General features: G+C 40.1%; 1 protein-coding gene across 3 annotated transcripts in view; it reads right to left on the reverse strand.

The window, feature by feature from the left end:
* Nucleotides 1–1,994: 1,994 nt before the first annotated feature.
* The window catches only part of DENND5B (DENN domain containing 5B), a 176,176-nt gene continuing 161,231 nt past the window's right edge, over nt 1,995–16,939 (reverse strand). For all 3 annotated transcript variants that reach the window (XM_073621860.1, XM_073621858.1, XM_073621861.1), the window contains 2 exons: nt 14,674–14,848; nt 1,995–9,446 (listed from right to left, as the gene is read on the reverse strand). In XM_073621860.1, the coding sequence (XP_073477961.1) occupies nt 9,263–9,446; nt 14,674–14,848 (359 nt within the window). In that variant the 3' untranslated portion in view covers nt 1,995–9,262. The remainder of the gene's footprint in view (nt 9,447–14,673; nt 14,849–16,939) is intronic.

The following is a 16,939-nucleotide window of genomic DNA, read 5'->3' on the forward strand; positions in this document are numbered from 1 at the left end:
ACAATGGATGGCTTCCTTTAATGCCATCCTTTGTGTACAATTGTGTTGCTAGATAAGATTGTGGTCACATGGTGCAGACAGGGCCAATTACAGCCCATGTGTACCATGTGATTAGCTGTGGCCAATCACGGCTAATCAAACCAATACACACTCAATAAATCAGTTTAATTCAGGCCTGGTTTACACTATTGCGAATTGGATGCGGGATTAGGATTGCTACCTCATCCCTTTAAAACCGAACACATATTAATTACACAGGTTCTGTGGCTGATTAAGGTGGTAATTAAACTCACTTAGTGCCTTATCTGCATTAAATTAGCCTCAGAACCTGTGTAATCCTATGTGTTCGGGTTTAAAGGGACGAGGTGGCAACTCTATGTGGGATCCCCGCATCCAATTCGCAATAGCAGGGAGAATATAACCGGCTTTCTATGGAGCCGGTTCACATATCTCCGCTGCGGCTCCGGAGTGAATTTGCACAGGAGCCCTGTGTGTCTTTTGGAAAATTTCAGGTCCGAATTCAGACCAAAATTTGGACAGAAATCAGACCTAAAACGGTGAAACAGGACCCCTGCTGGGAGCTGCATCGGCATCCAGTGTGAACCAAGCCTCAGTAAAAATGGTTGCTTATACTAGTGAAATTCACTGGTATAAGCAAACATAATGGGTGTGTAAAAAATAAAAAAATAAATAAATCCTGATCCATCATCACAAAAAAAAAAAAAAAAAAAAAAAACAATAAAAAAGTAATTGAAAAAAAAAGAAAAGAAAAAGAAGGATTATTTTATAACAGTCCGTGTCACTGATCACCGCCATACCACTTATATGTTAACGCTGTACTGGTGACAGTATGTCAAAAAGCTTGCCTCTTACTAAATACCTTGGACTGTCTACTTTACCTAAGGAGGGCATTTGGGGGATATTTGTACTGTCCTGGTACTTTTGGATCCCAAGAAATGAGATAGGCCATCAGGACTGATCAATTTTCATATATATATAGATATAGTTCTAGAGAGAGAGAGATATCTATACACGCACACACACCACAGTTTGTAGACTTTATAACTTTCCTACAGACTGATTAATATACACTGATTTGGGTTGTTTTCACAAAGAAATGTAGCAGAATACATTTTGGCCTAAACTTATGTAGAAAGATTATTTTCATAATGTTATGACAGAAATAAAGAAAACTGCTTTTTTTTTCAGAAATGTCAGTCTTTTTTTGTTGTTTTTTGTTTAGTAATATGCAAAAAACTGGAATATTGCTGCAGTCCTTGGTATCTTTTAGCCTCGGTTCACACCAGAGGCGGCACGACTTGCAGGTCGCCTCACCGAGGCGACCTGCACACGACTGCCCGGGCGACTTGCAAAACGACTTCTGTATAGAAGTCTATGCAAGTCGCCCCCAAAGTCGTACAGGAACCTTTTTCTAAGTCGGAGCGATTAGAACGGTTCCATTGTACTGAACGGGACGCTACTTGTCAGGCGACCTAGGTCGCCTGACAAGTCGTCCTAGTGTGAACCGAGCCTTAAGGTACCAAGGAGTGCAGCAATATTCTGGATTTTTTCAGGTTACTGAATCTCGCAGACGAGCTGTGCAGCACACTGGGTTCCAGTTCACAACATTTGAGAGTTGGTCACTAACCTAGAGCGGCATTTCTTTGGCTTTTTTTTGTTTATTTAGTAAACAAAACAAAAAAAAAAAAAAAAAAAGTGGTGAGTAAATACCCCCAAAAGTAAGCTCTATTTGAATGAAGAAAAAAAAAAAATTATAAAAATATCTTATGGGTACAGTGTTGCATGACCACACACTTGTCATTCAAAGTGTGACAGCGCTGAAAGCTAAAAATTGGCCTAGGCCAGAAGGGGGTGAAAATACCCGGTACTGAAGTGGTTAACATAACAACGTTTTTTATTTCACCAATCGGTAACAGGTTCATCCCATCCACTGGTTTGCAACGCGATGAAAAATAGTGACAAGGAGATTCTCAAGAGTTAAAACACATTTTAATACTGAAAAAAAAAAAGTGACAATTGTGTGAAAAAAAATTCATACAGAACAGAAACATTAATACTGATGTGGAAAAAGAAGCAGCTTTTGTCTAACAAACAATTTAAAAGAATTCCAGTACCACATGAGAGAAAGAAAATCCGAGTTACATTTCCATGATTCAGATCACTAGACGAAGATGCAGAACCAAATTCATACACAGATTACGGTATTGCTCCAAAAGGACAAAAAAAGGTACTTAATCTTTCCTAGGAAAAGAGTCCTCTAGAATCCTTCCAGAGAAACATTCTGTTAATGTCCTCAGCTGATTGGTCCATTGCAGGTGTAAGAAGCATTAAGTGAACTACAAGTCCCAGCATGCTCTGTTAGCCAGCAACGCTCTTAAGTACTAATAAACTTTTTTTTTTTTTTTTGGGAAAGCACAGTGTAAACGGATGAGTGTGATAGACAATGCTGCTAGCTATTCAATAGGCGCCGACTAATAATACAATGACGCATTTCGCATCCTCTACAGTAATGGCAACAAAGAAAATTAGAGAGAGAGGAGTACGTGTCAAAAGGACAACTCCAACATATACAGTTCACACAAACACAGCCCCTTTTCTCAAGTGTAACAAGTAGTGCAATACTTTAAATTCCACCCTTTAACAACAAAAAAAACAAAAAACCCCAGTGTATCTGAATAAATATGAGTTTGTACAAGACAGGTCGCAGCCCCCAAAAAAAAAAGAAGAAGGAAGTTGTAGGTCCTGAAGCAACTGCTAGTGATTTCATTACCACCACCTCTGGAATGACATAGCTAGTTTAAAAAAGAATCCATGTACTAAGCACCTTTCATACATAATAGATTACCATTAGGCAAAACATTTGTATTTAGGAGAGAGCAGAGAGGGTTAGAACAACTGCCAGGTTTTTATTGCTGTGTGATACAGTTGGGGAGAGTCACCATCTTTAAAGTGAAACTAAACATTTTCAATTATTCATTTTAATCCTTATGGTGCTATCATTAGTAAATAGGTAGGAAGGTATATTATATGAACTTGTTTTAAACTTTTTTTTTTTACATTTCTTCAGTTGTTTCCTGGTTTCTAGTCTAGGCCAAAATGATCATACATCCCAGGCATCTTCATGGGCATTTTTTCTTTCATTTGGAGAAGGGAAGGAGGGGTTTCTCTGCTAAGCACACCCTCCTGCCTGCACGCCTGAGCTAAGGGCAGATGGATTCCAGGAAGTAAATGCTACATGAATCATCTGCCCTTACTAAAGATGGCCACAATGAAAAATGCTACGGGGGTGTTTTTCAAAGTGATTTCTCAACAAAATAAAGCATGGGGACATGGATGGATGAGTGAGGTTGCTCTGAATATTAAAAATGAATTAAATAGCGGCTTCAGTTTGTGGTGTTTAGATAGTTCAGTTCCGCTTTAAAAGTCCTGGGGACAGCTATTGCTGGGATAAAAAGCATTAGGAATTCAAAATTTTAGATGTCACGGGAACAGGAGGTGAATTAAATCTCCAATAGGGACACCAGCTCTGGTGACAGCTATCTTAAAGGTGATTTTCCTTTATATTAGAGAGATTTTAAGCTGAACTCCAGGCATGCACTATTTAATTCAAATATATTCCACAATAGATGTAACTATTTTTGTGCACCAAATGCCTTTGCAAACCCAGTTATTGCCTTGTTAAATTAGCAGTGACATCATCACTGTGCTGTACATAGCCTGTACAGAGAGCAGAGCTTGTGGGAGGGACCCAGCGGACTCCACCCACTACAAGCTGCCTGCAGGAAACTACAGGAGGGGGAGGAGTCAAGACCAGTCACCCTGCAAAAGGAGAGAAAGCAGCAGTGAAATGCACAAAACACAGAACGTTTCAGGTAATAATACATATGCATCTCATCTATTTAGACAATATTTGTTTTTCTGGGAGTTCAGCTTTAACTATTACTACTCAATCCAAAATACATTTTAAAAAAATGTCTATAAATACAAAATTGTTGATCAAAATAAAAAAAAATAAAAATAAAAAAAATCAACCAATGACTGTAGATGGAGTATTTTACAGTCAGGTACAGGGTGAAAAATATAGCATGTGGACTCTAGTTGTGTATCTAGCTATTTTTTGCTGTTTTTATCCCAGTGGAGAGATTTCCCTTCACTTCCTGTCCCAGTGACACAACAGAAAGTGAATGGAGATCCCTCCAAAAGTAAGAGGAAGTTCCCGCTTGAGAACTGGTACGTGTCCCCATTAAAATATTTCTTCTCTATTCCTGTTCTGGAGACAGCAGTAACATTTTTTATTTCTCACCACTGTCTATACCACTGACAATAGTCACCAGGACAAATAGAGAGGATACCGACAGTAAATAAAATCTAACAGAGGTTCTAACCCTGCCACACTTCATCCAAAACTTTAGAATTGAGTTTTGAATTGATACACTTAAAAATGTTCTAGATGCTCATATTTTAGCCACAGGAAAACAAAGGTTCTCCAATGGCCATGTTCACACCTTGGCGTTTTTTGGGCAAGCTAGTACACTTTAAATGCGTGTTACATGCATTGGCATTCAAGTGCATCAAAGCAGCAAGCCGTGCCAAAAACACACTAATGTGAACATGGCCTATAAAGCTCAAGGTAAGCTGTGCTGTTGTTGGACAGGATATAGTGAAAGAGAAGGGGACAGGCACAAATCAATGTATTTATAAAATATATGGTCTACCTCTATTTGCTCTACAGGTTTATTATTCATTAAAAAAAAATGGAGCAGTTCAGAAAAAATACCATCATCTGGTCACTAGATGGTGCAGATGATCACAGTAAATAAGAATTTCATTCCTTTGATTGCCAGATCCATCTAGTGGCCATAATGTGGTATTTTCCCAATTCCCTTTTCTGTATGAAGAACAACATTCCATCTGATTGCACATGCAGTAAAGATCATTATATATATATATATATATATATATATATATATATATATATATATATATATATATATATATATATATATATATATTACAGCCTAAATGTTACTGGTTAACACAATCTACGCTACTTTCCCCACATTAAGGAACAGTCAAATGGATCAACGGATCACTGCATTATAATATACCAAGTTTCCATTAGACTTAGATTAGAACCTGAAAAGTCCAGTGCTGTTATAAAAAGATGGACAGTTTGTAAATGAAAAAAAAATATACAAATTAAAGTGAAACTGTAAAACTAACTTTTTTAAAGCTATAAATGTAAATAAAATTAATTTAATGTAATCTGACCAGTGTGTCAATGAAACAACCTTGTTGCTGTGCATAGTTCGATTATATGTGACATTATCCATGTACATGGGGGCAGACATAATGCCCATTACATAGGAAGGCTCTTCTTCATAGTGCTGCATAGTGGTTGTGCCTTGCTGATCCTCTTGCATGATGCAAGTCTAAAAGACAGATCTGCTTTAGTGAAAACAATGCCTTCCCTATGTGGTGTGACTAATTGTAATGAGATCCACATAGCCACTAGATGGAGACTCTACAATTTCATATGCAATATGACAATGGAAATATGGTTCAGCAATAATGAAAAAAATGTAAAGTCACATTGGCATTTAAACTGAACTTCCCAATAATACCTGTGAACATACACAATGCTTTACAGTTTTGCCTTCAGCACTCTTCACCTGCCTTTCTTGCTGTGGGGATGCAGCTCATATGCAAGACAGCAGCCCAGCAATACCCAACCCACTCAACAACTACATGCCTGCGCATGCTGCTAATGTACAACCTGGCAGTATAGCTGATGCAGGAGCAGGGAAAGCCGCCTTTCATGAGATTTTGACACAACAAAATCTGATGACATGGGGTCACCATGAAAAATGTTTTTTTTTAACAAAAGTGGTTGTCGCTTTCTAACAGGTTTCCATTGTGTGGCCACATTGGATCAGGAACGGTGCTTAGCAGAGTTCTTTTTTAAATGTGATGGAATTGTGGGGTGGGGGTGTTGTCACCGAAATGGTTAAATCCATGAGGAAAGGTAATGCTTCAGTCTGGACAAACATGCCTTCCACTGACAATATATATATATATGATATAGAATAGGTATAGATCAGGACAGAGGCGGCTGCATCACTAATACTTGCACTGGTTTCTTGCTATATAACTTAGGAAAATAGTTCTCTTCGGGATTTCGAGGTACTTACAACATACATACATAAACGTCTCAGACATGCTTTGCAATTAACACCATAGGAGATGCTTACATGCCAAATCCACCCAAAACTAGATTCTTATGTGTGTGGGCAATGATGGATTGAATCTCCCCACCAGGTTCCTATAGATCAGTAGTGTGGTTTATCTATCCCTCCCGCATGAACTGTATTGATGGGTTCACTCTCCAGCATCCCCTCTTCATTAAAGTGTATGTCCAGCCAAGCAATTTTTTTGTTTTGGGATGTAGTGGGGGAGGGTCTGAAGCCCTGTTGGTTTTTACTGCTGATAGACTGCTGTTGTACTGAAACTGCTTACTATAATTTCATTGCAAACAAGAGACAGCGTCCTTGTCTGGCTAAAGGACATCCAGCATCAACTAGCCTTTCCTCCCCAGCATGACTGTCCCTAGCTCGCCTGTCTCATTAATTTGAGTTCAACCTCTAGATTAGGGGATCTCCAAACTTTCTAAACAAAGGGCTGGTTGACTGTCCTTCAGACTTTAGGGGGGCCAGACTGTGGCCATCGGGAGAACAAAATGTCCCAGCGTCAGTGGGAGTAAACAATCCGTCATCATTGGTGTCAGTGGGAGGAATTGTGCCTCATCATTGGTTTCATTGGGCCTCAATGTTGGGTGTCAATGGGAAGAAATGTACCCCCATTGGGCCCCCTAGTTGGCGTCATTGGAAATAATTGTTCCCCAATCATTGGTGCCATTGGGAGGAATTGTGCCCCATCATTGGTGCCATTGGGAGGAACTGTGCCCCATCATTGGTGCCATTGGGAGGAACTGTGCCCCATCATTGGTGCCATTGGGAGGAACTGTGCCCCATCATTGGTGCCATTGGGAGGAACTGTGCCCCATCATTGGTGCCATTGGGAGGAACTGTGCCCCATTATTGGTGTCATTGGGAGGAATTGTGCCCCATCATTGGTGCCATTGGGAGGAATTGTGCCCCATCATTGGTGCCATTGGGAGGAATTGTGCCCTTCACTGGTGTCAGTGAATAAAATAGCACCTCAAGGGCAGGATAAAAGCAAGCAAAGGGTCACCTCTGGCCCCCGGGCTGTAGCTTGGAGACCAATGCTCTAGATCATAGAGGCTCAACATCATATGTGGGTGTCACCTAGGGCAGTCTACCTGCAAATGCAGTCTGTCTAGGACTGCCCACTTCTCTGGATTGATAGCCACCCTTTAAGGTATTTTGATATTTGCAGAATTTCTCCTAAGAGCCAGCCCACTGCTTGCATTAAGGGTCTTGAGAGGAATACTGAAGCAGGCTGCTGGGATGTTTTCAGAAAGCAATGTACAGCACTCTGCTGGCTCCTCCCACCAGTTATGATCTGCCTGCAATGCATAGATAAGCACATTGATGTTATCAAGTCTAAAACAAGGTATGTAATAAGAATGCTAAGGTTGTATATATAAATGTTATTAGCATGTTAATGAGGGGAAAGGGAGGGGACAGGAAAGACAAAAATTTTATCCCATTAACTTCAGCCTAAAAAAAAATAAATAAATATAAATTTTGGCTGGTCATACATTTTAATAATAAAAAAATCTGTATGATCATGATACCTTAATCATTTGGCAACTACTGCAGAATTTCAGCAAGACTGGGAATTATTATGGGATGTATCTGCACTCGAGTCACCAGGTGGGGATTCCAATTCCCAGCAGTAAAAGAAACCAGTTTCTGGTGGAGTTGGGCATTTAATTAGCACCTGGAGTTAGTGACAGAAGCAGACATCTTGCCAGGTGAATCAGTATTCGTGGGAATGTGGCTAATAAATGCCAGTGAACAAGTCAATGACATCACAAAAGGTAAATATTTTATGGGTTAGACTTCCTGAGAGAGCAACCAATAAAGTAAATGGAAATCAGTGACTTCACAAAGGGAGTCACTCTGTAAACAGAGACGGTCATTAAGAAATTTGACCTTAAGCCGGCCATACACATATATTGGATTTTTTTCCCCATTTAGTCTGTGGGCTTACAGAATAAAAAAAAGAAAAGGAACAGATTCCCCCATCCATGCTACACAGCACAGATAGACAAATCTGCAGCTATTATACTTTGACAGCAGACCCCACCAGCTGTCAATATACCATACAGCGGCTGCACTTGATTGGATGCAACTGCTGCTTGGCTGACAATTTTCAGTCCAGGTTTTTCAATTAAGAGAAGGAATTTAGGACAGTCCATCAAGAACCAGACAAAATTTGAACATTGTGTGGGCAGTTTTAGTCCCAGATCATGAGAGGAGCCACTTAAAAGTGGAGACATCACAAAGTCATTATTCTGGTTCAAAGGGAATGTAAAGCCCAATTTTTTTACAATTCATTTCCATGTTCCTGTTTGGGAGATTTCCCTTTACATTATGTGTTAAAGACTGGTTTCACCAGAGACAGGAAATGGGATAAAATCTCCATAATGGAGACACAGCAATACAATAAAAATAGTTTCCAACCCTTCCTCCAATGTATCCAGAACTATAAAACATTTGCATCAGCTTATTATTATTATTTATGACTGTTTAGCATTTGATCAAGTCTCCCCCTGAATACTGCGTCACCTTACAAGACAGTTACTGCCACTCTCAGGTGATTTATTCGGCTCAGAATGTCTAATGCAATGGAAACAAATGAGCATCTACCTGCTTATTTGACAAACCAAAGCACCTTTGATAGGCAGAAAACTTACCGTATTTCTACAGTTTCCGAAAAAAATTAAATAAAAGTACTAAGTAAACCTACCTGATATAGTCAGAATCTTTAAAAAACTACAGTCGTATTTACACACGAGACAGGAAAATACTCTATTGTACTAAATATCTGATTCAAATTTACTGTAAGTGACAATGTATGCCATGATTCAGAGCCCGACTCATGCTTACGCATTTTGGCTTCCAGTGATTCGCTACCAAGTCCAGTATTCCACCTCGGAACACTTCGGCGCAGGCCAGAGTTCTAGGAAATGCAACAAAAAAAAAATAAACCCCAGAGGGAAAGAACGATATTGTACAGCGTCCCAGAAGCCGATCTAAACGTCGACTGCTTTGGTGAGGGAACTCTCCAGGACGATGTTGAAGTCTTGAAGAGTTTGCAGCACTCGGACCAAAGAATTCACCATCATGTTATCCCGTAGCAGCGCCGTCTCCTCGTACATCCGAACGATCGTCGGGCATTCGGCCAAAAGGGGAATCCACTGGGAAAGCAAATGATCCCTAATGGACAAAGTCAGAACATATGGAATGAAAATACCACCTTTAAGCAGTTTACAAATATATTCAGTTAAAGACGACCTTTAAAAAGGGAAAGCATCACCCTAGTGGTGGCCATACATGCTTCAATAAATGATTTTTCTGTTCAATCTCTCCCAATAGGAAGAATTGATCAGCAGGTCACTGCCCAATGGATCAATGTGACACACACGGGAAAGCTTTCACATCGATAGCTGGAAGATATGATCTTAAGTTATCAATTGTATCTCTGTTTTCATTATGAAAACTCATAATCTGTTTGAAAAAAATTAATTACATTTAAATAAAGCATCCCAGTACAGCTTGTTCATGCAACAGTCGATAATCAACTCAGGTTAATCCAATACTAAATAGATGTGAAGGGAAGTTATGCCTAATTGATTGTCGATTGATCATTTTGATTAAACTGCACATAGATCGGAAAATCAAATCAAAGCATGTATGACCATCATATGGCCTCATTCACACTGGCACTGTCAAGCCTGCCTTTGCATGGGTCTAGAGGACATTTATAAATGCATGTAATGATTTTTCAAATGTGTCATTCACATTGTGTGTTTACCTACTTTTAGGTGCGGTCAGTTTAACTTTGTTTAGAGAAAAAAAAAATTCTGTGCATCGCGGATCCAATTATAAATTCTAAACGTGTACTGTAAACGTGTTGTGCCCCACTTTAAAGTAGCAACAGCTAATCGCGGGAAAAAGTGATCTCCAAATCCTAGTACACACAGACCGAATGTCAGGCAACATTGGCCAGTTCAATAAAAACCGGCCGACATTTGCATGATGGGAAAAAAAAAAAAAAAAAAAAAAAAAAAACCAGGAGCCGACCGGCTCCCAATCGGCTTTTAGCCAATGACAGATCGCTGACCGGAGTGTTCTGGCGTCCCCCTGTCAGAACACAATAGAACAGCAGGGGAGATCACTGTACTAACATCAGGTTATTAGTACAGTGGCTCGTCCTGAGCAAAAATATGAACGCCCCTACTCTATCCAGAATGTTAAAAAATTTTTGGCTTTAGATATACCTACTTTAATTCGGAGAAATCTTCATCCTTCCAGTGTCTGGTCATGTGACCAATGCTGAGGTAGAGATCATTGGTTTTCAAAAAGCCTGATGGCCAAGTCCATCACAAGTTAGTCTGGCAGAGGTCACGTGACCAATACCTTTGCATTAGTCACATGATTAACAACATATGGATGATAAATTCCATGAATTACAGGATAAAAGTAAAGTCATAATATTTAATAATGGAATTTGAAGAAAATCTGTCTAACCTGGGCAAATCAAGGAGATGCATTTATATGCAAATCTTGATTTAGGCTGGAAAAACTCAAGTTTGGTCCATCTCCTGCCTAAGTCCACCTTTTGCAACTTGTTACACCTGTATTTAGACAGTCATCGAGAAAAGAAAGCTGGCAACTCCATAGTCCTCAAGTATTTTATTTTGCCATACCAGTGAGTACACAGACAGTGGCAGACGCGTTTCGGCCAAAAACAAAAAGTATTTACCTATACTCTCCACAGATATTGATTTGGCACCAATCTTTATGACAGGCCGTAGATCAGGGATCCTCAAACTACGGCCCTCCAGCTGTTGCAGAACTACACTTCCCATGAGGCATTGTAAAACTCTGACATTCACAGACATGACTAGGCATGATGGGAATTGGAATTAGGAACTGAAGTTCCTGAACAACTGGAGGGCTGCAGTTTGAAGACCTCTGCCATAGATTTTCAAGCCGTCGTGCCAAAACATTATGTAATATTCTGTCTCCCAGTCTCTGAGTCTGGCAGACACAATAAAACCTGGCTTAGCACTGTGGGATCGTACATTTGTGGTAACACCACATGTCCTTTTTGCAGTAGACACTCAAGACAGCATAGGACAGTTGTTTGGTGTGCCACTAGATGAGAATTTTCCATCCGTGAATATTTAAATTGTAGCACGGACATCGTGGTCTATGCTGTCGAGTGCAGAAAATGCAATAAACAATACGTAGGCTGTATTTCTAGACCATTAAGAGCAAGAGTTAGTGAAAATTTCCATGGGGCATCTTATAACAGTGACAAAAATCTAACATATCCAAACATTTTAAGTATGAACATGGTGGGAATATGTCATCTTTTTCGTTTATAGGTTTGAAAAGAGTTAAAACGTTTTATTGTGGTGGGGATGCACACCACCAGCGTGAGGTTTGGTGGATATTTAATCTCCAAACAAGAATACCCAAGGGAATGAATCACCGTTACGATGTAGATCTGTTTCTCAAATAGTTTTCCCCTTCATTTTTTGATGTATGTGTATTTGTATATTACTATGTATATATTTTAAAAATATTTTTCTATGGCTGTATTTCTTTTCTATAATAGATATATATATATATATATATATATATCAACATGGGATTATTCTATTTTATTTTACTAGGTGTTGCATTAGGTATTACTTCCTACCCTCCCTCTGTCAGCATTACACCTGCTGACATTTATGATTAATCACTGATTGGTCAATCAAATGTGTTAGTAATTGAAGGAGGGGCGGAAACCATTCTTGATGTTTAAAGCGGGGGTCCACCTATCTATCATTTTTTTTTTTTTGAGTTCATTCACAAACTTTTCTTCTCAGCATTACATACTCACATATTGTGTGTAATATGTCCGCCTGTGTCAGATTTCGTCGGAAAGAATAACTTATATTATTCACTGCAGGCGGTTTCCATCTTCATTGTGGGCATTTGAAGCCCACAAGCATTTATTTCCTGGATGTGGTGAATGCTGTGCTCCCAGCATTCACCGCTCGTTCCCGCACATGCTCAGTGGCATCCTGGGAAGCCTGAGACTAGCTCCCAGGAGTCTGGGAGAGGCTAGAAACACGCCTACTCCCATGGCAGGAGAACCAGGAAGTGCTAAGATTAGAAAAATAAAAGGTAATTACGGCGATTTAATTTTTTTTAAATGGCATGTCAGCATCTAGGCAAGGAAGAGAATACATACAGATATTGTTCAAAATTTGGGTGGAACTCTGCTTTAAATATATAAATATATATATATTTTCCATTTTATTATTCACATGTGTGCTGTGAGCAAGGCTTAATGCCGAAACGCATCTGCTGCTGTCTTTGTACTCACTGGTATGGCAAAATAAAATACTTGAGGACTATGGAGTTGCCAGCTGTCTTTTGGTGGATGGCAGGACATCACAGCTCAGGGGACCCAGATTGCATCTTCCAGTTTTTACCTAAACTCCACTGCCCTGAGCGATGCATTATTTTGTTTACACCTATATTTAGGGTGTAACATGTTGCAAAGCACCTCCTCCTCTCCCCACCCCCTCCGGTGACAGCGTGCTGGGGTTTCTCTCCCACATAGGCGCTGTCACTTTTGAAACTGGAGATCTGTGAATGAAAAACTGCAAGTCCTCTCTGCCATTGCAGCAGACAGGCTTGTAGTTCTCAATGTATCACAGGTGGTGATTACCAGACTCATAGTCCACTGACACTTCCTCCAGCTTACCAACTGAAAGCCCAGGAGCTGGCAAAAGGAGTCTGCAGGAGCCTGGCAATGCACCTGTGCTACAATGATTGTGGAAGCAATGCTTTGCAAGCTCCTGCAGAAAAAAAATATGCATTTTTTTCCTCCAAATATGTGTGCATTTATTTTTTTTAAAGGTGAACTTAAGGACTAACAGTGAAGCTTTAGAGGGAGAAAGGGGCATGGCCGAGTTTGATCATTACAGGAAAAGCCAACCTAATCTAATTCTAGATATACTGATCACGGCTAGGTTAACTCTGATTATGTGTTCTGTTTGCACCATATGCTCTTTTTGTTCTGTTGAGGTTTCTGACAGGTTTACTTTAAAACTACGACTAGTTATTTTTTTTTTTTTCAGAATTAATGAGATCTACAGCTTTAATTATTAAGTAATAATACGGGGAAATGTTGATCAAAACAATTAATTCATTTTCCCCCCCTATCGGAAATGTTGGCCGCTCCCAGAGGAGTCTGTTCTGCCTTAAGTGGTGCACCAGGTAATCAATTTTTTCCGAAAAAAATTACGTTTCTTTTTATCAATAAAATTTAGAAGTTGAAATTGATTAGACAGATGCAGCCAAAGTTACCTTTTGTATTGCAACCCTCGTTTCTGATTGGTCGATCACATGAAAAAAAATTAATGCCCTGGAAATGTTAATGTGCTACCCTACCCCAGGGTAGAATTTATACTTTTGGCCCCTCTATACCACCCCCTCCTAATCAAGTAGCCTGGCTAAACATAGTATTGCAGTAACATAATCAGAGGTCACAGCCACACAAGGCTCATAATACGTCATCTGCTCACCAAAATAAAGTTTTATTTACTTTAGCTGTATTGCATCACATTGCACAGTGTGGTGTGCAATATTTTAGGGTTGCATAGGGCCCCTTCGTCAAGGCATTTGTGACAGCCACACAAGGCGTGTCCAGGCTGGGGGGCCAAAACACCAAGAGGAAGTCTGCCCACTTTCAGTGAGTACTCCTAGAGTCACTACTGACTAGAGGATCAAGGAGAATGAGGGAATGGCCACCCTACTCTGCTAGTTGTTGGATTCCAGGTGTATAGAACCAAAGTGGCCTAATACATTGTACATTAAGAGACAAATTTCACTTGTGCATGTGCTATAGTAAGGCAGCACACTGAAATAGATGGGCACGCAAAGCACCAAAAACACCCCAAAAAAGTGCCACCAATTTTAATTCAGCACACTATGGTTCATTGAACTTTGCTGAAATGTATGTGTAATGCCTGAGTTGGGATGTCATGAACTACAACTGTACTGTGTGTTGTTATGCGTTTTTGCAAAGCAGAGTGGTAAATGTGTCCTAATCCACCAATACAAATGCACTGTGTAGAGGATAGTAGACAGGGCAGCAGTTTAGAACCTTTTTTATATGGGGAATACATTACTCACAGTCAGACCATTATGTGTGGTTAGCTGTGTGCTGCTCCTAGTAGCCCTAAGCCAAGCCCTAAGGCTATATTGGCTATGCTGAAACCTATCCCTACCTACTATCAATAGGACACCCATATTTCTAATAGATTTTATGACAAAGCCCTTTTCTATCTTGAAAAATGTGTAGCAAAGCTTCCTCTGCATTGTATAGACTAAAACTGATCTATCCCACCACCCACACACTTATACACCAGCTCACCTTGCTCCCAGGCACACCAGCAGCTGAAACTTTCCATCCTTGCCAATATTTCTGGGGGCAGCTACAATGGAGGTAACGTAGTGACAGAAGGTTTTGCAGGACGATATTTGAAGAAGCTGGTCTTCCTCGCCATCCCCGAATTGATCAGTAGTTTCAAAGTAAGCCACGGCCTTCTCTGTGTAAAAAGCACATCGGTCGCTTTTTAAATAATGGCATTTTAAAAGGAATGGCTCACAAAGTGAATGTAAAAAAAGACACACAGATAAATCAAAACCAAACAGATCTTTTTTTAAAGCTCAAGTTTAATCTGTTTATATTTTGCGTTCTCAGTTTCCTCCCTCCACATACATCAACATGCTAATGAGAGTTTTAAATAAAACCTTTCCATATTAAATACACCTTATTTTTCAACCCCGTGAAGTCATCGCTGGGTCTCCAGGCAGATCATGACTGGTGGGGGGGCCCCAATACTCCTCTAAAGAGCCCTGATGCAAGCAGTGGGCCGGTTCTTGGGAGGAGTTTTCAAATTACCAAAATGCTGCGATAAGTGTTTGTAAGTTTGGAGGAATGGACACTCCTAGGCAGGCTGTATTTGCATGCAGATCAATTTAGATAAAACCGATATTCGATGCTGAACCTCCATGATTGAATAATATGAAATCCTATCAATGAAAGGTGCGGGCCAGGGATAGTAAGGCTAGGGAGGAAAAAGGAGGTGAAGCTGGATGTCCTTCAGCCAAGAAATGAGTAGGATTCTGACGCTTCTAATACACAGAGCCTGCAGTAAAATCAGAGTAAGCGTAATCAAAGTGCAGCTTTCTTTTCAATATTTTTATTCAGAAAATTTTGAACAAGTACAAAATCAGCATTTGCCATTGTAACAGAAAGTGATTGCTCATTATAAAACAGGAGATGATTCGTTTACAGCACAGAAGAGTATATTTTGACATTGAATTCGATGTAGCATCATCCACATATTTGTGTGAGAAAATCAAACATAAAAAATTAGACCATAAAGAAACACTGTAAAACTTATGAAATATATAAAAAAAGCAGCTTTACCAATCCATCACAGTTCACCTTTTAAGTGATAAACAGTGCACCAAATTTTAAACACCACAAGAGAGCCGAAGCTGAAAAAGCATAAATGTATGACGTGTGAACTGCCATTTGACAGATCGGGACAAAGGAACACACTACTGCCTTCTCTGGATCTCAGGAAAAAGTGACATTTAACAAAATGTCAAACTGGGACTTGCTATTAGTCATCAGGAAGACGGCAGATGTCTGACATTTGGTTAATTTGAACTGCCTGCAGGGGGCAGCAAAAACCTAAACTTAAAAAACAGTTACATAGTCTGATTGAAAAAAGATCCATCAAGTTCATAGCAGTTGTTACAGATTTTGGTGTACACAACTGTATTCCTAAACCTGAAGCGATCCATGTCATTTTTCTCCTCTTGTATATACTGTCTGCCTATCCTGAGGGCACATTGAGCATTGTACGTAAACTTTCTGTGCTAAAAAAGCGGAAGGAAAAAAAAGGACTGCTTTTTATTAATTTTTGCAAGTTGCTTTAAGGGAGTTGAATATCTGGAAGCATATTTGAAGTACACCTACTCTGCCCAGACCACATTTAGCAGTGCTGATTATGGGTTGATTAACTTGACAAAGACTGACTAGTTTGCATAATTTTACATTTAAAGCGCAACTCCAGGCTGCTTTTAAATGTAACCTTGCAGTGGGGTTAACACAGCTTAAATGCTTATTGGCTATGGGGGAAGAAAAGAACAAATACTTACCTTACAGTACTCCTCGCTCTCACAGGCTTCATTCTCTGAGTGACTGGTCCCCCAAAACAGCTTCACTTCACTGCCTGGTCACACAGTTCTCTGACATCATCAAGTACAATGCAGGACCAGCAGGCTTCCATTGTATGGGAAAATGGCGAGGGCCCATCTTTGGACAACATGGATCATCATCTGATCCATCACAGTGGAGAAGAGCACCGGCTGTCAGTGGGAATGAGAGGTATCTGTACTTATTCCCTCAACTTTCACACGTTGTGCCTGTCTGCAGTGGCTCTTTTTCCTCACTTCCTGGTCTCACAGGCTCTGCTGATGCCCTGTCAATCAAAGCCAGTGACAAGGGAGCAGGGTCAAGTCCCGCTGTCTATAGACGCAGGCAGCGCAGCTTGGGAGCAACACGAATGCCCCTTTAGTAGCGGATTCTTATGGTGGGCACTTGCCAAAGAGGAGCCAGGAGC

This window comes from Aquarana catesbeiana, linkage group LG03 (assembly GCF_042186555.1).
Source record: "Aquarana catesbeiana isolate 2022-GZ linkage group LG03, ASM4218655v1, whole genome shotgun sequence".
Taxonomy (NCBI): domain Eukaryota; kingdom Metazoa; phylum Chordata; class Amphibia; order Anura; family Ranidae; genus Aquarana; species Aquarana catesbeiana.